This window comes from Falco cherrug, chromosome 5 (genome assembly GCF_023634085.1).
Source record: "Falco cherrug isolate bFalChe1 chromosome 5, bFalChe1.pri, whole genome shotgun sequence".
NCBI lineage: Eukaryota > Metazoa > Chordata > Aves > Falconiformes > Falconidae > Falco > Falco cherrug.
This window is the reverse complement of record NC_073701.1, coordinates 55,417,982-55,445,371: the sequence shown is the minus strand read 5'-3', so window position 1 is coordinate 55,445,371 and position 27,390 is coordinate 55,417,982. Positions and strand designations below refer to the sequence as shown.

Sequence of the window (27,390 nt, the reverse complement as noted above, 5' to 3'; positions counted from 1 at the left end):
TTAGAGGATCAACTTCCCAGCCGATGCCCCTTACACAGGCAGATCACATATAAACAAACAGAAGTAGAAGAGGGACACAAGGCTACAAAGAAGATCCAAACAAAGGTCCTACTAGAAGAAGACTTCACAGTGGAAATATCTACAGTTTGAAATCTACTCAGGCTGGAAGAAAAAAAAAGTGTTTTCTTTTTATCGGACGGCGCCAAATGAAGGGAATAGACAAGTCTCCTTCCCCTTCTGTAACAGTGTAAACAGTATTTCCTAAATAACATGCTGTGCTCAAGATGTTAGGGAAATAAAACTAATTCCACATCGCAAAAGCCAGGACCTTTAAAGGTTCCCTCCAACCCGAAATACTCTATTGTTTCATAGAAGCATAGTGCAAGACTTCTGTGCATTCCCTCCCAGCCCAGGACTCGTGTCCACATTTTCTTGAGAAGCATCCTGTCATCAGCAGAAAGCCAGCTACCATAAGAGACCATATTGTTAAGAGTAGGCAATCATCTTTTCTGCTGTGTATTCTTCTCAAAAACCGATATCACTGCATTACTCCCAAGTGCTCATTCCCTGTTTGCAAATCAAGCAGAAGTGCATTCTCAGTCTAGTCTGCTTTTTGTGTTTTACAGACTTGGGATATGAAACATAATGAGTTAACTTGGATTTCTCATAATGTAATAGACTCCCAGCAGGAATGCCTTGCCCTTCCCTGATCCTGCACATGTATGTTCCATTCCTGTCAATATAAGTCTTGCAGGAATGCTACCCATGCTTTATGAGCCATTCTTCTTATTGACTTAGTTGTAGATGCAGAAACACTAGAAGTGGTTTATCCAAATCATGCTTAGCCTCAGATTTTAAAAAACAGGTTTGCATCAGGCATAGTAAATACCTAGAACATACACCTAAGGTTAAGTCTGCTGCTGTGGTCTGAGGGTTCACAATATCCAGGTGAGTCTTCTGACTTCTGGCAGTAGGAAGATAATTACTACTCTGATAGCATTGATAAATAAAAACTAATTGGTATATTCTCCAGATGATTCTCAGGTCAAGACAAAACACCTCTATTATGAACGGTTGCTCTTACCAGCTACGGGCATGTTGGATGAAAACTACTTAGTCATTTATTGTTAGTATACAATAGCTTGACTTAAAGAGCAGCTAAAAACTAATTTTGTTAAACATACCTTGCACCCATGGCAAGTGTCAAAAGAGCATTTGCCAATCTAATCACATACACTGGAACATTTGTGTTTCAGGTGGTCAGTGAAGGTATTCTTCCCTTTCAGATCTCGAACAGTTACAAAAACCTTTCTCTTTTAACACAAGCAACAAAGTAGTTTGTGTTGCACTGAGGGTTTGGGTTTTTTTTTGTGTGTTTAAGATTATTCTAAGGGTGTGATAAATAGTACTTCCTTAAGCAGCAGTCCTCTGCAAGACAGTGCATGGAAGAGGAATGGGCTGGGGTGTGCAATATAGAATTGGATCAAGTATCCCACTATGGCTATAATCCAGCAGTCCAGGAACGGAGCTAGGTCAACTTCAAAAAGAAAAGGTCTGCAAAAAGTGAATGTATTAGAAGTTGCACTGTTCAAAATAGCTGACTGGACACAGACACTAAAGAGAAGTGGTGTCAGAAGAGAACAAGTCCTAGCCTATAAATGTTTGGGTTTGTTTTGTTGGGGTTTTTTTTATGGCACTTGATGGGCATAGACAGGGTCAGTACTGAAAAACACAAGTTGACAGCAAAGATATAGCCTATAAAGGGAGATTGTTCTGACAGAAATAACTCAGTTACTAGTTCCATTAATGGCAGACATTTTGAATAGCTAACATTTTGAAACAAGAAAGTATACAATACAGCATACCAATAAATATTACAGTGAAGCTTCAGAAATTGATTTCTTTCAGTACCACTCAGACTAACCGACATAGCTCATGAAGTTTCCTTTGTAGCAAGGACAATAAAGATGTTGATCTTGCCCAAAATTCTCAGCAAATCTCAATTTTTTTCCATCCTTCCACAGGAAGATCAATCTGCCTCAAGAACAATACCTAAAATTTCAGTCTTGCTCACCCTACTGCAACCTGAAAATTACGAAAGAAGCCACAGTTGGAGTCTCTGCTTATGGCAGTCATTAAATCTTAAAGCCGTTGAGAAAAAGTTTGTAGAGTCCTCCTCTATGATAGTGATAACACTGTCCTCAGCTAAATTAGCTAACAGCTTTCCAATAAGGCAAGCAGCTAAAGTAATTAAGTGTGGCTAGAAACAGAAGAGAGATAGAGCTGAAGAAATCCAAACTTTGCAATCACTTGGGTCCATACTCCAGTGTCTCCTACTATTTCCTCTCCTCTTATTCCTATTCTAACCAATAGCTTTTATTTTCCACTCAACTTCTCATGTTCTTCAGCCCCAATTAGCATCTCACTTTTACTCTGTAAGACAGTATAGCATCTTCACCTTTCCCTTATATAATCACATCACAAAATAAATTACTTCAGAATTTCCTGGAGTTCCTGTATCTCTTCACACTGGACAAACCAGGCTTCAAAAGATTAGAAAGGGTTAGCTGGAATAGCCTATGTGTTAGTCTCCAAATCCCAACATGATCTAGTCCACAGCCAATGGTGATATAACTTGATAGTGAAGTGGATGAAGCTTTAAAAGACTATGAAAAAATTATTCTTCCTTAACATGAAACAAGGCTTGCTACTTATTCATACATGGCACATACTATAGAATTGTATCTGAGCATTAGAAGCCAGTACTCTGCACTAATTTGTTTAAAACCTTCCACTACAAAAATCCGTTTGCTTCAAAACTAGCCAGTCACACTGCCATAAAGTAATAAATTATTTAAATTCATCCCTTTAAATGCAAACTGTGCAAGTTCTCTAGAAGTCTAAATATTCCAGAATACTTGTGTGACCTAACAACAGACTGTAAATTTATGAAGTACTGTTAAGTATCCCCTGTCAGCTGATATAACTGAACATTTACAAAATTAATTCATGGAGAAAGCTCAATCACTGCTCCAAGTAGCTTTGACTAAGTGCCACACTCTGTGTCTTTGGGTCACTTCTTGAAAAGTAAGATATTTTTAATTTTTTTAATCATTATTTTTTACAGCCTGTATGTTTCTTTTAAAGTATTCATGCTTACTCCTCCCAAACCCCTCTCAAAGGAAAGAAATGGACCCTTCCAAAAGGATACAGAAATGCAGATAGGTAACTGGTTTTACTTACATAACTGGATCAAACATATTGCGAATCTTCAGACATGGTGTTAAGCTGTTTGGTGGTGAATTTCTTCTATCTAGATGAAATGCTACAAAGAAAAATAAATGTAATAGTCAATACCTTTCTGGTGTTACTCAAAGAATCCTTTCCTTAATATATGGAAAAGGTTCAAGCAAATTAAAGTTCCCTGGAGTCTTCTACTACACTGAATACGTACCATACTTAACAGTATTTTTTAGATTTACAACTTCTACATTTAAAAAGATAATGCACTCTCATACCCAGTTTCATATCCATATTCATAATACATGAAAGGAATTCAGGATATTTATAAAAATACCATACAGCTGAAGAGAAAGCATTTATATTGCATCTCCATGAAAAGACAGATATTCTTAACACCTGCAACAAATTTTTGGAGCTGAAGGTTAACCATTCAGTTTTAACTGCCTGATGGCTTTTCATTTCTTCTACTTTTGGAGCAATTTACTGCCCATCTGTCTAAGAAATAGGGACACACTTAGATGGATGTTGTATTGCAGTACCAACTGTCAAGGAGCACTCTACAAGAATGGAGCTTTTGTAACCATAAATTCTCTACACAGATGATCAGAAGCTTGCAAAAATCTGAAATTAAAGCACACCAGAGGATAAAACAGATGCAAGACAAATGGAAATTAAAAATAACAATTAGCCCTTTCAAAGCTGAACAATCCCATTAAATACATCCTGAAGTTCTAAAATAAATATTAACTTCTCTGAAGTTCGCAAATTCTACTTGTGGGAGTCACCACAGAAGACTGCACCAAAAGAAAAGGAATAAAGAAGCCTTTCAGATTCAGATAAGGTAGTTGCTGCCTTGTTGGTCCTTCTCAAGGAGTGGAACAGAAATGGAAGGGGTAACCTGGTAAAACAACTTCCAAGGCTTAAAGGAAGTTTTACTTTGAAGACTTGAGATGAGTAGATTCAAGAGTTTAAACATAAGATCAAACATGCCAACAAGACAAAATGATGCTCCAAACTGATACTAATGCGTCCCCTTTGCAATCCCTACTTCAGGCAAGTCTGACAGATTTCAAGATGTTATGTTCCAAGTGTTTTGGAGCAGATGACGCTACAGGCCTGTGCTTCTTACTGCTGACCTTTTAAAATAAAATACTGCAAGAATATCCAAAATACATGAACACTGCTGCTCTTCTGTATGTCACCATAACGAAAACCATGCCACGGAGAAGAAATTCTGTCACGTGGAAGACACTGCATGTGAAAGACAAGCACTAACCAAAAGAAATTCACTGCCTGCAGATATGGTATAGACAAATTTGCTCGTTATATAAATCCAAGGCAAAAAACCCCAACCAATTACCATCCAGAAAAGGTGGCCTCCAAATATAATATAGAGCCTACCGTAAGTTCCCCAAATAACTAAAAATGTTCTTATTAGAATATACACACAGTCCAAGTCACCAATACCTGTAACAATTGTCTAATTTTTCTTGGGAATAGATTTCTAAATATGCTGGTGACACTGCATCTATATCTGAGCTGCATACAGTTTAAGGACAAGTCCTTTTTCAATAGCACATGGTTTTGTAAAGTTTTTTGCCGTTGACTAAAAATTATACATAGGGTATATAACAAAAACTTTACAGAACTAAGCAACATTGAAAAATAAATGGACTTACCTTACTCATGTAAGTTGGCTCCAGCAGATCAAGGGGGTGGGGTGGGTGGGTGAAATGTCACCAGCATATTGTAAACTGGGGCACCACACCATACTGGAGAAGGTGATCAAGGGTGGCCTAGTCATGGACCTGGATCTGAAAAGGCGTGGGGTTGAGGAAATTGTGCTGATTGTTAATAGCTAGGTTTATTCAGCACATTGCAAATAACCTCACCAGTCTTTATCATTGGATTAAAACAGAGACCCTAGGCTCAGAGGATCAACATTTCTGCAAGCTGTTAACGAACTCCAAAAAAACCCCATACTGTTGTTTAAGGCAGCAGCTACACCACTGAGCTATGCAGAAGTAACTAAATGGGGAATTCATGCTTTAGCATAGATACCTATAAAACCCAACCTTTGCCTGCTCCAATTTCTAATAATCTTGGTGTCCTTTTGATTGGAAGATCTCAGTGCTTCCAGAGAAGACTTCAGCCAGAGCATACCACCAGCACAAAACTAACCTGCTACCAAGTTAACGTAACATCACACTAATAGAGTAAGTGTGCTCAGGGCAGCGCAGCATGTGAAAATAAAAATGAATTCTGCTTTTTCTCAAAAAATGTTTCAAAGTCACGATGAATTAAAAGAAAGCTTTGCAACTTAGATGGAGCTTTTTATGTATGAGGGAAAAAAAGTGGCCACAAAAATCACTGAAGTACAAAATTAATGCCAGCACAGTAATAAGTATTAAAATGTATACCAGAAATGGGACCAAAAGGTGAGGCTAGGGAAGACACAGGCAAGCTAAAAATAATGCTGTATCTACCCAGAAAAACTCAAAACAGTGTAGTTAACAGATGTTTCATGAATTCACTACGTATCTGTAACAATTTCCTCCCTTCCTCCAAAAGAGCATGTTTAAGTGACAAACCTATTCAGATTACAGTACTGATTATTTGGAAATTTACACCAGCGTGGAGCATATAAAATATTCTCCTCATAATAAGGGCATAAGCAGACATGCTTGTGGGACAACCGCCTCAATTGCACCATAATTAACTAAGCACCTCACATATGAGATTTCTTTTCCTAAAGAGGTCTCAACAGTAAGACTTACAAGATGAGGGTAGAAGTGAAGAAGAAGTAGGAAAGCAGAAGCACAGCCTTCTTGTGCAGGAAGTCACTGACAAGAAAGTTGTTAAGACTTCCACAAATTCCCCTTGGGGACTAGGGAACGCCTTCAAGAAAAGGAACTCACTTTATTTCAATCATTGTGTACTTCTTTTACCTTAAACTGAATACGACTGTCTCATTCCAGATTCAAAGAACAGCAGCAGCTACAAGTCTGTGCTTTCAACAACCTCTTTATCACTGTGCCTGGAATATGACCATTATGGAACAAGTGGCCCTTGTACAGACTTCAAAATGAACATCTAAGAAACTGCAGTACAGCCTTCTATACCTCTTGAATTACTGCTGGTTTATTGCTAAAGGGATCCCCTGGTATCACCACCATGGGTTAAGACAGTCCAACAGATCTTTAGACATTAATTTGATGTACCTGATAAGGTTGAAGACTTGCATCAAATATAGGTAACCATGTTTCTGAAGAATAGATTCATTCATGTTAAGCCACAGATCACTAATTTATTAAGTAGTAACCCTTCTTATCAAAGGAAAGAACAAAAAGATAAAACATTTAGTTGAAAATGTTGAAGATACGTACTTTCATACAACACTAGGTTCTTCAATAAATAGGAAAGATACTGAAATCAAAATATTACTGAATGTTATTGAGAGAGAGTGTGATTGACTTGGGGATTAATACAGTTAAGTTTAGCTATAGAAGCCCACGATAGGATGGGTACAGCCTTTTTCAACAAGCATAAAATGCAGTTTTCTTGCAGTAGTTAAGAATAGAGCCATGGAGGAAGGATTATATTCTCACAAGGGAGCAGGGGTGTCACTCACACAAGGTAACAGATTATCTTCCCTGCTGCAGGATGAAATTTCACCCTAGATGTGGTACTTCAGAGAATCTCTTTATCTGATCTCCAGAGCTGTCAAGGAACTTTAGCTATTGCTGTTAGCTTAGCTACATTGGAGCTCTGCCTACCTATTTTTCTTTAGAGCTCCAGTTATCAAAGGCATGATAGGACAATAGTATCTATTCTTTCAAAAGCAAACTGCACACATTAGAAACATGGGGTTTTTTCCCTGTTGTTTGAATTAAATTACACTTTGGCATGATCAAGCCTGTTTTTCAACTGACAATTCCTGTCAACTGTTTTCAAAACAGTCATTTGTCCACCATCCTACAATGAGCTTACCTACCCCTTTTTTTTTCCCAGACAGATACTCTCTAATGGATACAGTAGATGTATTTCAAAAGAAGTACACCAGACTTTATTCTGACCCAGTTAAAAAAAAAAAATAATCCCAAACTGTCTGTCAAAACACAAGCTGCATCCTGAAGGACTGGACAAAATGCCACAGTGATGCTTGAACTCTAGATGCTAAAAGACAGTAGAGCCTAGATCTTCATACATGCTACAGGTCCCATATTTAAAATGAATGCTATAATCTACCAATATCCTAGTACACACTGACAAGTCAAGAGGCTTTCTTCCTCAATTGCACATATTCTAGGTATTGTGCTCTGCTACAGAGCACTACCAGATCTCAGAAGGTTAAAAAAATTGTGACTTTGAAATTTATTCACAAGATTCAAAACCAAGAAGTCATTCTGATTTTATATGTACCAAGTTAGTTCAGGACTTAACAGTCTTGAAGAGTATTTTGATTTATGAACTTCTGTATTCAAACATTAGAACTGGAGGATGAACTTAATTCCAGTTGACTTTAGACTTCCACAAATGAAGAAAATGACACATACATATAGAATTCCTAACATCAGGAAAGAAACAGCTGTGCAGAAAGTATGAAACTTATGCAACTATTTCCAAATCATATGAAAACAAGGAACACAAAATAGAAAGAGCCCTTGCATGTGAAAACTGCCTTTTCCTGTTAACTACCAAGATAGTCAAATAACCTATGTCATTTCAGCCACCCCAATTTCCATGTTCTTCTGTTAGAGCCAAAGTACCGAGTATCAACTCTTCAAAGATCTTTGCTGAACTACAAACAGGAAAACTGCTACTAAAAACTGAAACAGGAGAGATTTTAATATATTCTATTCAATAGAAAACATAGTCTTAAATACACATCCTAGGCAATACACAGCTAAAAGCCACAGGTGAAAAATAGTTATTCTATCCTCATTCACAATATGCTGAAGTAGGTGTCAAGACATCCAAATTCAGATGGTAGCTAACAGTAGCTACTACACAGCTGTCTTTCTAGGAAATTTTGGGAACTACTGTTCTGTTGTCTTGAATGTCTATTCCATGTAGCAAAGCAGCACCTGAGCTATCACACACTGAGAAGTCTTCCAATGAAGGAAAATCCAATCCAGTTTCTAATACGGGACAGAATGTTTCAGAGTGATTTATATTACAGTCCAACAGGACAAGAAAAACACGAAAGCAAATGAGTAGTAAATGAGAAATTCCAGAACTGGAGTGTCACATTTCACAGCCTGTACTGAACAAACTACATAGAAGATTCAGCTTTCTAATATATGTAGCTTGCAGAAGCTATGTTCAGTTTAAGCATTTGAAAATCAAATCATGACACTATTAGAGATGGAAGAGAAACAGCTGTTGACAAAACCCACCATTTCTGCACTGCATCTAAAGCACTGGCACATCCCTAATGGACAACGTCCTGCAAAGAAAAGGCTCTGCAACTCCCACGATAAAGTTACCACTCACACCTTACTAACTAAATCATGTAATGCAGTTGTCACAGTAGAATGCCACGTTACTGCTACTGCAAGACAATGACCACAGAACATCAAGCCTGCAGTAGTATTCACGAGGTACTTTAAAAAGAGGGAGTCCTCGTTTCCAATGAATGATTTTAAAATGAGAAATGTAATGCTAAAACCAGTAGCATAACTTTGAGAAGTATATAATAATAACCCAGCATAACATTTTGCACAGACAAGCAAGAAATGGGTCCCAATACTACTAGGACCTCATCAGATAACATGCAAATGTCTCAAAATATTTGGCTTTTCAAGCTGACAAAGAGAATTGTTTGGTTTTGCTTTGAACTTACAGAAAATCAAAATTTTTAAGACCCAAGGGCTGAAAGCATACATAGGAAAACATGCAAATGGCCTGGGACAATACCAGAATGTCAGCAGTACTTTTTCTCAGGCAATCAAGCTTGCTACACGATAAATGTTCCAGGCCCACAAAGAAGCTCTTTCTGTCTGTCTTTGGAAAGGAAATAATCACATTGGAAGGAGCTACTTTAAACTGTACCCTCTTTTATAGGAAACAATAAAAACATTGTTTCTTAAAATGTATACCAGTAAAAAGCAAAAGAAAGAAGCCTATTACTACTTGTATTAGTTAAACCAAGACCAAAATTAGCACACTCGAGAACAGAGTTCAGTTGCTTGCCAGTATGAATTTACTTTGTTTAACTGGGACTAGGAAGGGCAGAAAATCTGTTTGCTTTTTCACTAGGCTTTTTTCAGCACATAGTTCAAAGTCATAGAAGTAATGCAGGATACAATCTTTTGATAACATCAGATTTTAAAAACTGAACTAAAAATTGGAGAAGCAATCACTCCCTCCTCCATCATCAAAATCAGGCAATGAGTTTATAAACTAGGGTTCTGCACAGCATTTATTTTAGTCCCACTAGAGAGATAATAGAGCATTACAGAAGAACATAAGGCAAGACAGACTTTTTGAAAGTCACAACTTTTAAACATTTGGCATTTAAGATTTCACTTTAAGTATTTACGCTTTGCACTCAGACACTGATAGAAATGACCATTCTTTTTTACTGCAACCCAGAATTCAAGTCTTATAGCTTCAATTTTTCATTGATCAACCCCCCCACCCAAAACCTGAAGCTTAACATGAAGAAAGGCAGAAAGAAAAAGAACTAGGCAAAGGTGACCACTGCAGCGGACAAATGCAAACCCATTGAATTCTTGCCACATGGCTCCATAATAAAGCTGAAAAATGACAGACCACTGCAAAATCCATGTTATGACAATGTCCTCTACTATAACAAATGCTGTGCTGCATACAGAGCTTGAAATAAAAACGCAGAGTATAGAAAAAGATTTATGACAGAAAGGAAGCACTACTAGGAGATGCTCAAAATCCATGTTCTGCTGATTGAGAAGTCTTTTGTCCCAGCAATTTCCCTTCCAAAATAAAACATTTCTTCCTCCAAGCTGTCTTTAGATACCCAACTGATAACTTCACAGTAGGAAACTCAAGTCTGCAAGCTTCAATTTACCTGCTCCCAGGTACAACAAATTACATTACTTCAAGTATAAGGCATGTCAGAAGTTGACCAACTAAAGAGTTGGAGTTTTTTAATTCATGAAAAGGAACAAGCAGCTTATTTTGGCTACATGCCTTCTGCTGTATTTCTGCAGTAGCTATACCAGAAAAGCTCATTTTGCTTGAAAACAAGGCAGATGCTGAATGCACAGAAGTAAGTCTATTGAACAACAAGATAATAGAGAAACAGCACTGACAGTTCATAACAAAAGGTGTGAGAGAAAACAAGTCTTTCATGTTCAAGCAAAAAAGTACCATTTAGAAATTAGATGCAGAAATTAAAATGATTGTATTTGTAAAATATAACTAAACTGCAATACCTTGGCCTTGCCACACTTTCGATGGTATTACTAAAATTTTGTCACACGCTGCAGAAGGTTGCATCCATTTCCAAACCAAGAACTCGGCACCACCTATTCTCCGTGTCTCTGTGCGAACTCTAGATTCATTTGCTGCAAGAAAGTCAACTGCTCTATTCCAGACTTTCCTCATTTTCCTCCTTAAAAATTGAAGCAAGAATCACAAAGTTAGCATTATAACAACCTGCATAGCTGACATCCAGCATGTAAGAAAAAGCCCACGTCCCCCTCCCCTTGACCTGTGTCAATAAGAATCTCCAAAATACTACCCTATGCAACCTACTGAAATTAAATAAAAAAAAAATTACTTTTACTAAAATTACTTTTACTATTTTTCCTTACTTATACATAAGGAAATTCAGTACTTTAAGGCGAACATACCTGTCCTGAGGTGGAATTAGAGAATCACGCACGTGTAAAATAGGCATGTAAGGTTGCAAGTCTTTATTATCAGAACATGCCTCGCTGTGACTTCTTAGAACATCTGAGGACACCGTAAGAAAAACTGGTAACCACATAGTTCGTGGAAACATTAAGAAAAATATCAGTTCTGACAATAAACAGCTACTCTGAAAACCCCTCCCAATTTCAATAATTAAAGGTGGTTTTGGCATTCTGAAGCATTTTTCTTCCTAACCATGCTGAAATCAAACCAAACTAGCACCACACAGTGCTTCCAAGTACCCCAAGTAACTTTGGAGTAAAGGTTCTTGCAGTTACTCTTGATTGGTACTTACAAATGTTAGCAGCCACCCACCTTTGAAAATGAGGTGTTTTCCCCCCACCCCAACAAAAGTTGATTTGCAAACAAATGAGGTAGGAAAATGGTAAAAACAGGAAAACAGCTCCTATTTGTCTACCACTTCTGTATTTATGATGAGTGCCACAGATGAAAGTAATAAGACAATTTAAGTAAAACTGCAGTCCAAAACAGAGCTTAAAACTACTAATACAAACTACTGAAAACATTGTGGCTTCAAGTAGAAAGGCAGAATTTCAGAACTCAATTATGCATTCTATTTTAAGAACATAATTTCTGCTCAAAGTGATTAATTAAAAAGCTGCTTTTTCTATGAAAAGCCATTAAGGACAATTAAAGAGCTAGTACACATTTTAGAAGTGTATATTTTAGGAAAAGATAGTTTGAAAAAACAGATATAGGAAGCAACATGTCACCATACTTTAATCAAACACGGCACTTATATTTGTTTTCAACAGCAAGATAAAAGTTTCACCAAGTCAATGGGACTTTATTATAGCCATTTTGATATAATTCATAAATTACATTCTTTACATCAAAAGCTTTGATTAGGTTTAAAGAATGATTAAAAAATCCACATAAACCATACGTTTGACCAAGAACTCTAATAGCGTGATGACTGCCAACTAAACAGGCAGTAAACATAACTGAATTGATGCCAGTACTTTGAAAGCTTGTATGCAGTGATACAGATATATGAGACATGACTCAAGAATCCATACCTATGATTTTTACCACCATATCATACATCTGCCTCGTTTCTTCTTCCTCTTTTGCCCAGCGGTATTTCATGTAGTGCAAAACTCCCCAAACCACTGCTATACCTGCATTAAGATGTATAATACTCTTTTAACAGTATCAGAATGTTGGTTATTAAAGAAAGTTTACAGCATATCCTTCAGAAGTTGGTTAAACTAGCCAACATTTTTGAGTACTTTAAATTTCAAAAGGTAGTGAAATACACTGTACTCACTGTCAATATTTTATATTTTACTAACACAGCAACACAAACCCTCAAAGAGCAGTTACCTTTAGAAAAGCATTTCACTGTTTTAACAATAGCCTGGTATCCCATGAACGTGGTTTGAAATTCTACCCATTTATGAAGAAAAACAGTAAAACAATTATATTGGAAAAATTCAAAGTCATATCAAAAGTCACATAAACTGACAATTCAGAATATGTTAAGATTTAAAAATCCACAATATTCACTGATTCATAGACAAAGTCACATGCTTTAGATATACTAATCTACCCAACTTGGACCGCTTCAGTTAGCTACAGATTTGTATTTCTTGCAACAAAGTACTGCATGCTCTTCTTCCATTACTTTACAGATTATTCCCAAAAATCACAATCCAGTTAGAAAGACCAGCAGCATAAGCTGAAAATAAAAATCTTATTCCTTCTTCTATCCCAGGCTGAGGGCACCACTATACCTGTGATCTCTCAACTATAAAAAAAATCCCAAAATACACATACACAAATTAAAGTAACAGTTTGGTTCATATACCAGTGATTGCAAGGCAATGTTAACTGATAAAATGGTATCCTACAATCTTTTTGTAAGCCAAAATGGGCGTTAATGACAATACATTGAATACTTATAAAATGGTTTATTTTTTGAAAAGGTGCTTCATATTAACCTTAATTACAGATGAGAAAGTTGAGAGAGCAATTTGCTCAGCATTACTCATGAGACCAGTGGTTGACTTAGATACTGAGTTTCACCTCCGCATCCCAATTCACCCCTCATATTGACTATTACCAGAAAAATACCAATGTGGGACAGCTTGCCTTTGATTTTTTTGGTTCCTCAAAAGGCTAGTGAAGGGTTCTCAAAGCCTTCTGCTCACAAGCACGAGATTTGTTAAAGATATTGGCATAAATAAATTATTAAATATTCAGTAGGTGTACGAGATAGATGAACTCTGCATCTTCAGTATTTCTAACCAACCACATGGAAAAAGTGTGAAGTGTCTGCACTCAGCTGTAGCCTATTTTTATGCTGCATAGTTTTCAGTATGGTTAAGAATTAAATGAACTTGAAAGAATTTGAAACTGAAATAGAGAACTATCGAAGACTAAATAAGTTAGTCTTACTGAAAGCTTAGACACATTTTTACAATATAGTATTCAAGGTAAGAATTTTTGGTGACAACCACATTGGGTATCCAACTTTTCCTAAAACTTCATCTTTTCTGTAGTTATGTTTCCAAAGTTCCTGGAACAACAGTGAAATATCCTCAAAATTAAGGCTATCATATCTTTTTACTGAGCATTTTGCTTTTTCAGATCAATTCAATCTGCAATTTTTGAAAGCCACAAGGTATTGCTTTGGCAGGGGAAAAAAAAGAGTTAGCAAAGAACAAATATGTTCAGCTGCCTACAGCAGACAGCAACCACTGTGAACATACAGGGGTACAACAGAAGTGCCAAGCAAACTGCACTGTAATGAAGATACTGATAGGAACTCAAGTTTTATCGTTGAATAAAAACTTTCTCTACACATGGTGTTTACTTTTCCCTGTGCACTTACATAAACACAAGTTATAACAAAAAAAGTTTCATTTTTTTAATTAACTTACCCAAAAGCAATATTGATAATCTGTGAGTTACATTAACAAACGCACGGCGAAAACGACACCTGAAAGACATCTTTGGACTAGTGGATTCCAGATACTTCACATCTGTCACATTAGTGACATCCATCTCATTAGGGTCACTGCTGAGACACCTATTCAAAAATATACAGTATTTACGGAAAAAGATACATACTGTTAGAAGAAATTAAGTTAAGAAATAAAGACTACTTACTTTATGCCAACATCTTCCCCACTATTCAAGATCCATTGTAATGCTGTGTTAAGTACACTTTCATATTCTGGATCTAAATTCTGTCAAAAAACCAAATATTAGTGAATGATTTCATAAATAAGCAGAAAGTCATCATGCCACAATAAAAGTCAGATACTGCATAGATTAGTAGCCAAATTATGTGGTTTTGTTCTTGATTCTTCAGATTTTGCCCAAGTGTTCACTACACAAAGTGAATCTATACATGCTATGAGTATTTAACAGACTTAGTAACATTCCTCAAATTAAGGGCTGTTTGAAATATCAAGCCATGTTCACTGGTTTATTAACAATTCTAACCTACAGCTAGAAAAAATTATTCAGCCACTAAGCAGTGCTCATTGAAAATCTCCTTCAAGTGTAAAACAAACTAGAAATAAACGCAGCTGAAAATGGGTCCAGTTGGGTTTTTTTAAGAAGCTTGAGGAAAATCAGTTTTAACTGATATTTTACACAGGCCAGTACGTGTAGTTCCAGAACTGCTATCACTATATAGAAGTTTACTTTTTTTAATTAGATGGTATCAACTATCATAGGAGAACATTCATTGCGATCTGAGCTAAGGCTGTCTCCATAGTTCACATTGGATGTTCTTTTGCAGAAGAAGAAAAGCAAAAGTGAAAGTTACTATTTTATATGAAATTATACTCTTCAAAAAGATTTATCTCCATCTTTCCTTTGAATATCACATAATATAACTGGCCTAGAATTAAAGGATAGCAACTTAAGAAAAAACAGTAACTGTTTTATTTTCACTTTGAGAGTAAAAGACTGAAAATTTAATCACTGAACATTGAAACTCTGCAAAGGAGTTATATTTATACTCCCAAAATGAGGAACCGTAGGGTTAAATGAGACTTCGCACAAAGTGACAAATATTCATATGAAATTTCAGAGCCTCTTAGAGCTAGAACAGTTGTCACAATAACAACTGTCATTCTTTCAGCACAATAGATAGGTAAGACCATCAGTTATCTGGCATCAATTTTTTTCCCCATGTATTCCCACAACACACTGGTTTTAGCAGATATAGAATATCATTACCAAACTATAAACCAATGTTAGCAGGTTAGGATGCTCTTTGCATTGCCCCTTTGTCTACTATGTAAATGTTTGCCAAAATGTAAAATTTCGATGTATTTGTATATTAAGTCACATCAGCTTAACTCCGCCCCCCGTCAAAGAAACCTTACACTCTCTGCCTTTTAAAAGCTTCAAGTAGGTTTCCACTGAATGATACACAAACATGGGCTAAAATGAACCCTACAGCTGTCAAGGTAAGGCAAGAGTCATCTTTCATTTGGGGAGTAAGGCAGAGGAATGACAGCAGAGAGTGAGATTTCATAATACTGCACAGCTATCAAATTAACAAAAAGGCTGCCTTTGAGCATTTCTATTTAAATGCATCCATGAATGGTGTCTCCATACAGCTGCTGCTCATCAGGCCCCACTGCACAGATCTACACATCAGCCTCTCCTCCCAAAGAAAGGAAGACAGCATCCTCTTCTATTAAGTCTCAAAACATAGTACACTGATTTCTGGAGAAGCTTCTAGAGATCTGAATTTCATGATTTATTATTTTCATGTTGGTTAACTATCTTCATCAATGCAAGTTTTGCCCTGGCGTTTTAACTAAAGGGAAAAAACCTGCATGCCGTTGAAGCACTACTACCTACACTTTTGTTGCAATTAAACCAGTGTCTTTCACCTTCCCACTCACCCAAAATCTCACTACATTCCCAAATAAAAAAAAATAAAAAAATTAAGTAGCATGTGTTAAAGACATCAGTTCCAAACATTTCCAAATAGCATTCAATACTAAGTCAAATTTTAGTCCATATGCTAGATAGGAAACCAGGCCTTACCAATTGGTAACTTATACAAATCTTATATACAACCAATGAAAAATACCTCTTTTGCTTACTTTTAAATATGCAGCTGCCTCCTGGACGGTAAGATTTCTTTGAATAGAGCTGCCACATTCATGTTCCCCTGGTAAAATTAAACTTCTGTTTATTTTGATGTACTTGTTACTGCATTATATAAAATAAAAAACCACTAAACAAAAGCTCACGGTTAATATAATCTACACAAACAGCAGTAGCTCCATAATGCTCACAAGTTCTGCTAAAACCCTGGGAAAATCTCTGGACAAATTTCTCCTTTAGAAAAAGTTAAAAAACCTGAGGACTGTTATAGCTGATATGTACAAATCACATCAACACAACTTCATGTATTGCTCAAAGTGTATTTTGGTATTTATACTGAAAGTAGAACAAAAGGTAGTATGAAGAACTATCAAAAGGACGTTACCATAATAAAACAGTTGCTGTACCCTGACTCAACTTCTTCCAAATAACTTCCATTTACTCTGAAACATGTATTATCTTTTATACAGACCAACTTAGCTCCAGTTGCAACATATGCATAATAGTATTTCGGGCACTGTGAAATTACTACATTTTAGATTGTTCCAAGTTATCACCTTCCTGAACATGCACAAAATCCCAATATGGCCTAGAACTTGTGGTTTTACCATCCTCCCGGTTCTTTTGGAAAATATGCAGAAGTAATCAGGAAATAAGGTATTATGTGCACAATCAGTCCTCAGTGTCACGTGCCATCATCTTCCTCTTTTTTTGCTAAACTGAAGGTACCCAATTCATGCAAAAAAGATACGTAGTGACTTTGTGTTGGTATGACTGTCACAGAGGAAAGGAAAAGGTCTAAGACCAGTTTTATCTATCACTAGGTCATAGTTTCTGAAAAACTGTCATGGAGTGGCAAATCACATTTTTCCTGATCTTTCTAACAAAAACAACAACAAATTCCTAGCATCTATAACTATGACTTTGCTGCCAAAACAATAAAATAGGAAACAACAAATCCAGTTTTTTACTGGCTCAGGGTTAAGTTTGCCTTACCTTCTCAAATCTATGCCAAGCTGTACTATTCCCAAAGCCACAGCAAGGCTAGGAAAGTTTAAGATACTCTTGAATACACAAACACGATCCTTTGATTATACTCTTACAATGTATTTTGAGTTGGAATTGCTCCACACTGGAATACCCTTTAAATGGAGCAACTCTGGGTATTAATCCCCTACACAAAGGAGAACATTCAAGGCAGTCTGAGCAAAAATTTGGGAACACTAGCAAGTTATGGAGAAGCATCTTCATGTCTCGTTCCCAGTAGGGAGTTCCAAAGAAATCAGTGTTTCTATGAAGCAAAAGCCTTTCTCAGACTGCTAAAGCCAAGTTTTGTTTAATACACTTCAACAGACCTAAGTGAATTTGGCCTTGCAAGCACATAAGCATTAACAGGGATGCTCTTCTCTTACTGTTGGGTTATGCAGGAATAGGAACACTGTTAAGAGTGTTCATATGCTACCTGGCTTCAAAGCGCTGCTGGAACTAGACCTGCGTGAATGCACCGATTTTCACACAAGCACTGAATAAAGAACACAAAACTTTAAAAGTTGTTTCACTTGATAATGAACATGCAACATCTTAGACTTTCAAAGTGCCTGATTCTACCTGTAACAGCAAAAATACAGAGATGGTCAGTGAAAACTGATACCCCCTTTGCCAAAAAATACTCTGAATTTAGAAGTCTGCACCAAAATTAGTGTTGTGGACTACTTTTGTATGTAATTTAGGCAGACAATCCTTTTGTGCAGCGTAAACTCTACAACCTATAAATTTAAATGTATACTCATCAGTCATTTCATATTTCAAGATTAGCAGAATTGGGGTAACTATGTATCATACTTACACAGTCTGTAGTGCAAACATTGTTTTAAATCTAGAACTGATGGAATAAATACAACAAAACAAAAATGTATCTCTGTAGAAGCCATATGTACAATCTCAATCAGGTATTAAGTTGTATGACATGAACAAGTCTGATAGGTATTCATCCATTTAAGCTTTTTTTGTTGTTTAGCAAGACCTGAACCCTTCCTGGGGTCTTTCTAATACAGAAAAAGCATGTCAGCCATAACTTGACTGAACAAAACAGCTTGTGAGAGCAGAGGGATGAGACCCTTCTGCTTAGGAGCTTTTGTTTGGTTGGGTTTTGTTTTTTAATTATCTAGATAAGCAGGAAAGCCCATTAATGAAATAAGAAAATACAAAGGGTGAGGTTGATACACAGAAAACAAACAAACAAAAAAACCCACCACACAAGCAGAAGACCAGATCGTGAAAAATGAATTCTTAAAAACAAGTTTCAGGATTCATTTTGGATTTTCAATCTTATGAGAACACAGTATTACCTCTTACAGAAGGACAAAAGCTCCCTTAGATGGGGGACTACTGGATTACTTCAGTAGTTTTAAACTCTAATCTTACTTGCCTTCTTCCAGGAATTAAGTTTATGCAGTATGTAGTCAACACACTGAATTCACAGCTTCTGGACTCATCTTGAAAAACCAGAAGACAGTTTCCTTGCAGTCCTGCTTCTGAAAATTTTTTTCAGACTATTCCCTCTGAACAAGTTTAACAGTTAAAAACACCTTTGCTGCTCCCTGACTATGTCTAAGGCCCATCAGTGCAGACTTCCCTCATGCAATGCTGGGGGGAGAAATAAAAATCACTTTCACCTTGCACCCCACTCTTGAAACAGGCAAACTAATCAGTTACAGAGTTTCAGTCCTGTACAAAAAGCTGTTGGAGATGCAGTTTCTCATTCCAACCCATCTATTGCTGAGAACCATTTAATAACTTTCTTCTGAGAAACTCATGAATTTGAAAGCCTGCAAAAAGTTAGGCAATTCACAAGTCAGACAACCTTCTGTTTTACTGCAAACAGCAGGATATTCCTATATGCCATTTCAGTCACCGCTTTTAGCTAATAGTTCTGCAAATTAAGGCTTACTTTGAATAACTTTGGTGCAATCGTTAACCACTTGGCCTGGAAACCCACTTTCCATAGTCTGAGCCAAAAATGTTTCCCAACTGTTCCATTTGAGGCCCTATATCCAGGAACAAAACTGAAGCAGACACAAAAAAAGCCCCCAACTTTACACAGGTCTGCTGCAAGACACATCTGAGCTCTTTGTAAAAACTGCCCCTCTTAAAATGTCTATTGTGAGCTTACAGAAAGCATGGATCTTTGTGCTCAAACTTTTCTTGGACACAGATAACTTGAAAGTAAAGGACAGTCAGAGCACCATTCTACTTGCCTTTGTAGGGAGGTGAGAAGTAACACATCCCTGCAAAGATCACAAAATTTCCTTTTAGCTTATGTTAGTGTACTTGGGCAAGCCACATAAGTTCAGTTCTTCTCCTAGAAATACTATCAAAAAGCAACTACACCCTCAGTTCTAAACAAACATTTAAGTGTGTTCTCATTTTCTGTATTGAAAGCAATTTTAAGGCAGATCTGCTTTTCCATGCAGGCTGGAATATTTGAAACTCACTTTCATTTGGGCATTTAGCTTAATTTATGAGCTGCAGCACATACATTTAACAGAAACAGTCAGCATTTTAAAGTATTTGCTTTACAATGTAAATCATTCTCTCATTTGGTACCAGAACCAAAACCCAGTGGAAATCTAACACTTTAAGGAACACAGGAATTTAGCACAGATCTCTAGCTTATAGCTTGATGTAATACTATTTGCTTTTTGTATTGGTTGAATGTATACAAAGCATTTGTTTAGCAGGTCTCATGCTTAGAGGTTACTTGCAGCAGGACACTAAGTAGACAGTGAAAGAAAAGCAGGAATAGAACAAGTGTTGAGAGAGCAAGTAAGAATGCCCAATCTCCTGAAGATTAATTCAACAGTTTAGTAACGCTGCAGAAAATCAGAACTTGCTAAATAGTCTTTAAATCACTGGTTGGAAACTGCACAGTATCAATCACCTGCAGAATTGAAGACTAAGGAGTGGCAGATGACACTTGAAATAATATTAATAGTTAGCGCTTTGCCAGGATTTTCTTCTCGTCATGGACTTAACGGTAAGCCTTATTATGTGTGGAAGTCCAGTTTACCCCTGTATCTCAAGGCCCTGTGCTGTCCATTAGCTCAGAAGGAAACTGTCTGACTCCAATGGATCATCACTCTGTGGAAAATGCCAAGCAAAAGAAACATCTAACTAAATAAGAATTCTTTACGTACAAGAGAGTAGGATCATACCCATGGGTAGCTGGCTGCTTCTTGTGGATATAGTGGTTTGATTTATTCATTTTGCAAGCCTGACTGAAAATGGATATGATCTACTGAAGTCTCCCCACGAAAGACAAAGGCATTCAGTAATTAACATGTGCCTGAAGGAAGTCTAATTTAAATAAAGCATGTATTTTGGTTTGGGAGAAAGTGATAGGCACTCAAATATATACTGTCTATAAAAAGCTGCTGCTTTGAAGAACGGCTAAACCATTAGACTAGAACAGGAACACAAAGTTTGACTCAGAACTGGACAAGTAGGCACTGCTTCTCCCTAGAGTTTCTTTTAAGGTAGACATTACTAACTATAGGTTTGGCAGACCAGTAATTCTGAGAAAAAGTGATGCATTAAAGGCAATTTATTTTTATACAGGATCATTACATCATATTAAAGCATCACAGTACCGAATAGGCATCTACAGTATACACAGTATATTAAGTCAAATAACATTAACAAACTGTTACCCTGACTTTTTCTTCCTTCAAACAACTTGCAGTGTTTTACCTTCTAAAATACAAGCCCCATCACTACTTCTCCAACTGAAGTTGACAAGGCAAGAAACTAGCTCAGGAAAAATATTAAGTAGTCTAATAAAACAAAGAGGGCTAGAAAACAAGTTCTGCAGTGACCATCTTCATGGTAGTCAAGATACAGAACAGACTACTGCAAGTTTCCAGCCTGCCTTTTTAATATTAATAGTTATAACATGAACAAATGATTCATAGCCAAGCATGAAATGAGAGAAACTTTTCCAAGTATGTGACACACAGACCTGAAAAGCAGCGCTTTTAGTAAAACTATATTCCTTTTTCTTCTCTTTTCTGAAGTGGTGCACTGAATACAAAAGCAACACTTTTAAACCCTTTCTCTCTCTAGCAGCTTTCTCTGTTCTGTGCTTTTTAAACAGCTTCCAGAGATTGTGCCAGGTCTACATCAATCCAGTATTCAAAAATGGACGGCAGACTTCTACCTCTCATACCTAAGAAACTTGGCATAGAGGATAACTTCTGCCTAAGTACAGACGAATTAAGTAATTTTTCAGACTGTATGAAAGCTACTTTGCCAGGCAACCAGGTAATCTCACAATACAGCTTCAGTTTGGGGGATCATCTAACCAAAAAGGATAGGTATATTTTTTTGAAAGTACTAAAGATCCTTCTGGCCAGGAATAGACTAAGAGAAGTTGGTACACCTTTGAGACCTGGGGAAGACAGCAGTTCTCAGAGCATACAAAACCCTCCAAGGCAGACAGGTAAACATTTTTGTAAGTGTCATTGCACATAAGTAAGCCCCAGTTAGCGAAGAAAATTCCTTTTCTTCCACAAATGTAGAAATGAGGTGCCAAACCTTTTAATCGAGGCAAGTCCATTGTTTATTGTATGGCCACCAGAGGGCCAGATGACACACTGAGGAATCTACTATTTCCACTCCACAGAAGTCAGCACACAGCTGTGTGTCTCCTACAACATTCCTACACATGACAAGTTAGCTACCCCATATGGGAAAAAAAACCCACAACCTTTTGGTCCTAATGATTTATAGCACAGAATTATCTACTACCATCTATTAAGTATGAAATAATTTGAAACAGATAAAAACGTATCAAGAGGTAATTGACCTACAAAAGATCAACACTGAAAGGCATTCAGTTAGAAAGCAACAAAATTAAGAATAAAAAGCAACTATTATTTTGCATGCACTCAGGTTAAACATCATTCATTCACTATTTTGGGTTAAAGAATAAAATAAAGAAGAAATTTGTGGGTTTTGTCCAAACATCAATTTATTCACTGCAGATATTGTAAATGCCCTGGAAACAACAAGTTTTTGCTGGAAGTTTACTCTTGCAATTTAAACGTCTTACAGAACAAATTTCTTACAGATTTCCTATATAGCTCTGACACATTCAATTGTCAGCCTTGTATCTGACAGAGCTGTTTCCACATTTTTTAAATTAATTTAAATGGCTGTAGCACTTGGTAATAGTTTAAAAGCCTTCTTGGTGAAACTTGCTGTTGCAAAACAAATAGTTGGCACAAAGAACAGTAAAGCTTAAAAACAAAAAATCCTGAACCACTGCCTCTTAAACATATTATGGATTGAATAAGCAAGGATGATAAAATAAATGGCTTAATAGTTATGAAATAGATTCTATGGTAACTCACACTGAGCAGATGCCAAAGCTATAAACACAGTCTTAACTTTACCGTTTCCTGATTGTGATGTGCAAATATCTACACAGTTTAAAGCTGTATTAAATATGACTCTAGGCAAAAGCACTGTATTTTATACTTTGAATATTCAATAATACTAATCCTAACCACCATCTCTGACACATTACAATATACAGCATTTTTCATTACTATATAATTAGTATAGTTAAGTTGGACTATTTTGTCTAACAAGGCAATCTTGTTCAACCACTGCTGTGCATTGTATTAGTACCCATTTTCTGGTTGTTACAAAGTATTTGTTTTTCAGACTTGTTTCCACTATAGTGAAATAACTGCCTTTAAAAGAAATACATATTCCTCTCCACATATAACATATTTGAAGCTTTTAATGATATCAGGTTCATAAAGCATTAAGACATTAGATCAAAAACCATACAGGATCACAATACTCAACAGCCTATCCTCTTAAGTAAAAAAAAAAAACAACATTGCAACAAAAGGTGCTACACTGGTGAAAAAGGCAGTGTAAGTATACTAGAAATGGGATTTCTAGTTTCCCAAAAATGAAACTCTAAATGGCTATCAGGGCCCCAGCATATACTAGGTGCTGCAAATCACCATCTGAGCACAGACTTCTTTGTCGCTGTTGCTATAACACTCTTCATCACAATATTTTTGAAGTGTTACCTGCTACTTGTGCCAATTTATCATGAAGTGCATATAAGCTGCTCATCATGAGACTTCTTTCATCTTCCTGAAATTAGAAAACACATTATTAGTATAGATGTATTTTCTTCCATTTACCCAAAAAAATCTTTATATACCATGAGGGAAAAAAAATTGGTTTTACACACATGGGTTGAAAGCTGTAGTGTTTCACACAACAACGATGCAAGCACTAGATTTTGAATCAAAGTATGCACAATATTAATTTTTCAGTTCTTGATTGAAACTAAACTAGATTGCGGCGTGGACTGATGGATCTGCCTGTTAAAACTGATAGCTAAAGTTATTTTAATACTACTGAGAGAACAGTGCAGCAACCCAAAAGAAGTCTGGTGGGTTTGGGGGTGGGGTTTTTTTTTGATAGCTACTATAAAAAATTTCTGAAAGTTTTTGTTTTATTCTTAATAAGTGTGCACTGACACTTCATACAAGGCAATCTAATGTACCACCTGGTCATATTCCTGTGTAAAATTCATAGGCAAGTATGATTTTTGTGGTCTACTTTCAAAACTACACTAAATTAAAAAAAAAAATCAAACAAAAAACCAACAACACACACCACAGAAAGCTGTGGACTATGCAGTCTTGCTTATACTTCCTGCATATGCCACTAGTATAAAAAGACCTAACTCCCAAAACAAGCATGAATATGAGATGTCATATAATTGTTAATTACAGGGGAATTAAACTTACTAGGATAGAGCAATTTCATTGACATTTATCCAGAAACACTTTATACTAGAAGAAATTATTTAAAATATGAATATGAGGAACATGAAGTTACATACAATGAGTACTAACAGCTATTCTAAAACATCAGGGGGTTTTGGTGGTTTTTTTTGTTGTTGTTGGTTTGTCTTTTGAAGTTGGCTCTGCCTCCTGGGGCAGAGTCAAATGGCTGAGATAAGACTAAATCCTTTATTCAGAAAACATGCAAGGAAAATAATTTTCCAGTTTGTGCATCTGCTGATTATATCCACATTGAAAAAACCTAAATATATTTTAAGTTTAGTTCCCTGATGCACCAGCGCTGTCTATTTTAAACACTCCAAATTTCTTCCTTACAGAAACCGCTACCAAAAGCCAGAATACTTGTTTCATTGATCAAATATTTGACAAATTAATTCCCATACATGGTATCAGCAATTACCAGCATCACCTCTCTCTGTTCTGGTCCTACAAAAGAGATTAAACTGGTATAGTTGGTACCCCCCAGAAAACTAACCAACTTTATTAATTCATTTCCTGGCTAGAAAATATTGGGCATGTCAGAAGAGGAAAATCAGTCCTCCACCACACACGCACCACCACCACCAGCAGCCCACGCTTCATCTATTTCCCAGAAGGTACACCCATAAATTCACTAAAAGCCACACCAAGACAGATATGTGAAACATTTTTGTGACCAAATTATTTTCTTAAATTAATGGTCAGACCACCCAAAGGAACTGAACAGCATAACCTCTGACAATCAAACATCAAGCGTGGACCAGGATTACTAGGGAAGAGTACACAGGAAACTCAGAAGAAAGTAACATACAAAACAGGTTCTCAAGCTGCTGTATCCAGTGCACAAGATGCATTCCCTCTGCACTACTGAAGTCATTCTGAAAGAATCCTCACAATTTACTCCACAAAATTAAATTTGTTCAAAAGATTCAGAAACATTTTCTACTCAAGAAACTAGCCAAGGCTGCCTACTTAAAATACACAATTACTCACTTCTGGAGAGCTCAATCCTAGACAAAAATAAAAAACCCAAACAACCAACAACAAAAAAAAATCTCACACAATTATCTTGCAATACTCGATTATATATGCCTAGCAAAAGCATATCGGTATGTTTGTAGTCCAGGCAGAAAGTCTGAAGGCCAAAGGAGAGAACCACCAAAACGCAGGCTGCAGAACTAAGAATAGTACCGATATAGTAACATCTCAAAAATGGTTATCCCAACATTCCAGTTGAAAGAGTAAATATAGGAACAAGTAACAGAATAGAATCAAAGTAAAAAAAAGACTTTAACTTGTTAATCAGTTTTCTGAAGGAGGCTAACCCTTGCTCTTCTGTGGCACTAAATAAGATCCTGGAGTTTCAAGTCAATCATCTCTTACCAGCTGTCCTTTCAAGGCTGGGAAGCCAAATGGTAACAGTAAGAGACAAAAGTTTCAAGACTAGATTTATTAGTTAACACCACAATTCTTCCTCATAGCTCCACACCACAAATTATGTAACATTGTTTTTATATAAAAAGCAACCAGCATGCCACATCCAAATCTTTTAATCCCACTTATATTGCCAGAGATGAAAAACAAAAAGTTAAAACAATTGCAACAAACCTGTTAATCTCATTCAAAACATTCTGAAACTGCATCCTTCCAAACTGATCAACATTGTTTTTATACAATCATTTGACATACTAAAATCTCAGTAAATGGGTTTACTTACTTCTATTTTTTGCAGTTGTTCACTGAAGGGATTCTTGACTGTCAAAAAAAGAGAAAAAATTAATTCTGGAGTCTGAAAATACTAAAAGGATATACCAACCCAGTAGCTTTATGACAACACTGTAATCTTTAGATAAAAACGCATCCATAATATGAAAAATAACAATTAGACAGCTATTAACCTGTGCCTTAACTCCACATTTGATACTGTGCTATACTACCATTTAGGTTAAACGAGAATCTTCTCTCCAAATTCCACAGCTATTTCCATGCAAACAAAACTCTGACATTTGCCAAACTCTTGCTTTAATGACTCAATTGCATTGAAATCACAGTTTGAAGGTTTTACATTTAGTGTATAGTTTAACAAGGTAAACTTACTTTTTTACTAAGAAATAATCTTTACAACACAAAGCTCTACAACTCATCAGCATTTTCTGTTTTGACAGAAGCAAGAGATGACATGCTGAGAGAAAGTGCAGTGTGACTAAATGACCATTCCCTCCTTTCTAAATAAAAAGTTTCCACAGCTCCCAAAAGCACAAGTTTATCTATTATATTCTTCTTGGCTACAAAAGGAAGATAAGTTGAAATCAGAGAAGTAATTTATGCTATGCTTCCGCTTAAGACCAACCAGTTGGTAACTGAAAATTTAACAAAGCAGGAAGCAATCACCATTAAAGCATACCGTCTTGCTTTTCTAAGCCACAAACACGTTTCACCCACAGTTTGACTTTATACAGAAATCAGCAGTTCTATGTGCTATTCAAACAGTAAATGAAGCTCCTACTGACCACACTTGAGGGAAAAGAAGAGAAGAGGAGGGAAAAGAAAGCAAAAAAATAAAAAGAGTACTTTTCACTACTTCTAGGTCTCATGCATTTGCATACAGAAATCTGGAAGAAATCTCAGTCTGGGAAGAATTGCATGCATTTTGAAATCCTGCAGTTCAATTTCTACACCAAGGCACAGTAAAAGACAAACACTATCTTAAGTACCGTCCAAAATACGTAATTCCATTTACATGGTGTAATTACCCCCACACACACACAGGTATTGCAGCTAGTTACATAGCATTTCTGCTTGCATCCAAAGGTAACTCAGCAGCAGCCTCTGACAGAGCTACCAACCTGACTGCTTACAAGGTACTACCCACGCGTAATGATACTGACAAAGCAAGGGCTGCCTCCGCAACAGTCAGCTGATCCACAGTATCCCGACTCCTCAACCATAACCATGATTAAACTGATCAGTTAATTTAGTTATAAATGGGGAAAATAAGATCAAGGTGGACACACTAGATCATATTCATAGCAAGATTTCTCATTTAGGAGAAATGGAGGATACAAAAACTAGGGACCAACCAACTTATAAACCAGGGGTCCCCTAACCTTCGCTAAATGTCATCACATCCAGATAAGTAACTGGGGGAAAAACCAAGATTTTATAACAAACAAAAATAATTATTTGTAAAACAATGTGATTTTTATTATCTGCACAAACTTCCATAGCACTGTCGGCAGGAGCCAGATGCTAACCCACTTCACCTTCGTCT

At 36.5% G+C, this 27,390-nt stretch overlaps 1 protein-coding gene across 1 annotated transcript in view; it reads right to left on the bottom strand.

The window, feature by feature from the left end:
- Positions 1-27,390, bottom strand: part of LEMD3 (LEM domain containing 3) — a 50,575-nt gene that overhangs the window by 3,842 nt on the left and 19,343 nt on the right. Inside the window, exons 2-10 of the mRNA XM_014283997.3 lie at positions 25,837-25,874; positions 23,352-23,418; positions 16,242-16,309; positions 14,278-14,357; positions 14,049-14,197; positions 12,183-12,284; positions 11,082-11,184; positions 10,662-10,840; positions 3,244-3,325 (exon numbers count right to left, since the gene is read on the bottom strand). Coding sequence (XP_014139472.2) covers positions 3,244-3,325; positions 10,662-10,840; positions 11,082-11,184; positions 12,183-12,284; positions 14,049-14,197; positions 14,278-14,357; positions 16,242-16,309; positions 23,352-23,418; positions 25,837-25,874 — 868 coding nt within the window. The remainder of the gene's footprint in view (positions 1-3,243; positions 3,326-10,661; positions 10,841-11,081; positions 11,185-12,182; positions 12,285-14,048; positions 14,198-14,277; positions 14,358-16,241; positions 16,310-23,351; positions 23,419-25,836; positions 25,875-27,390) is intronic.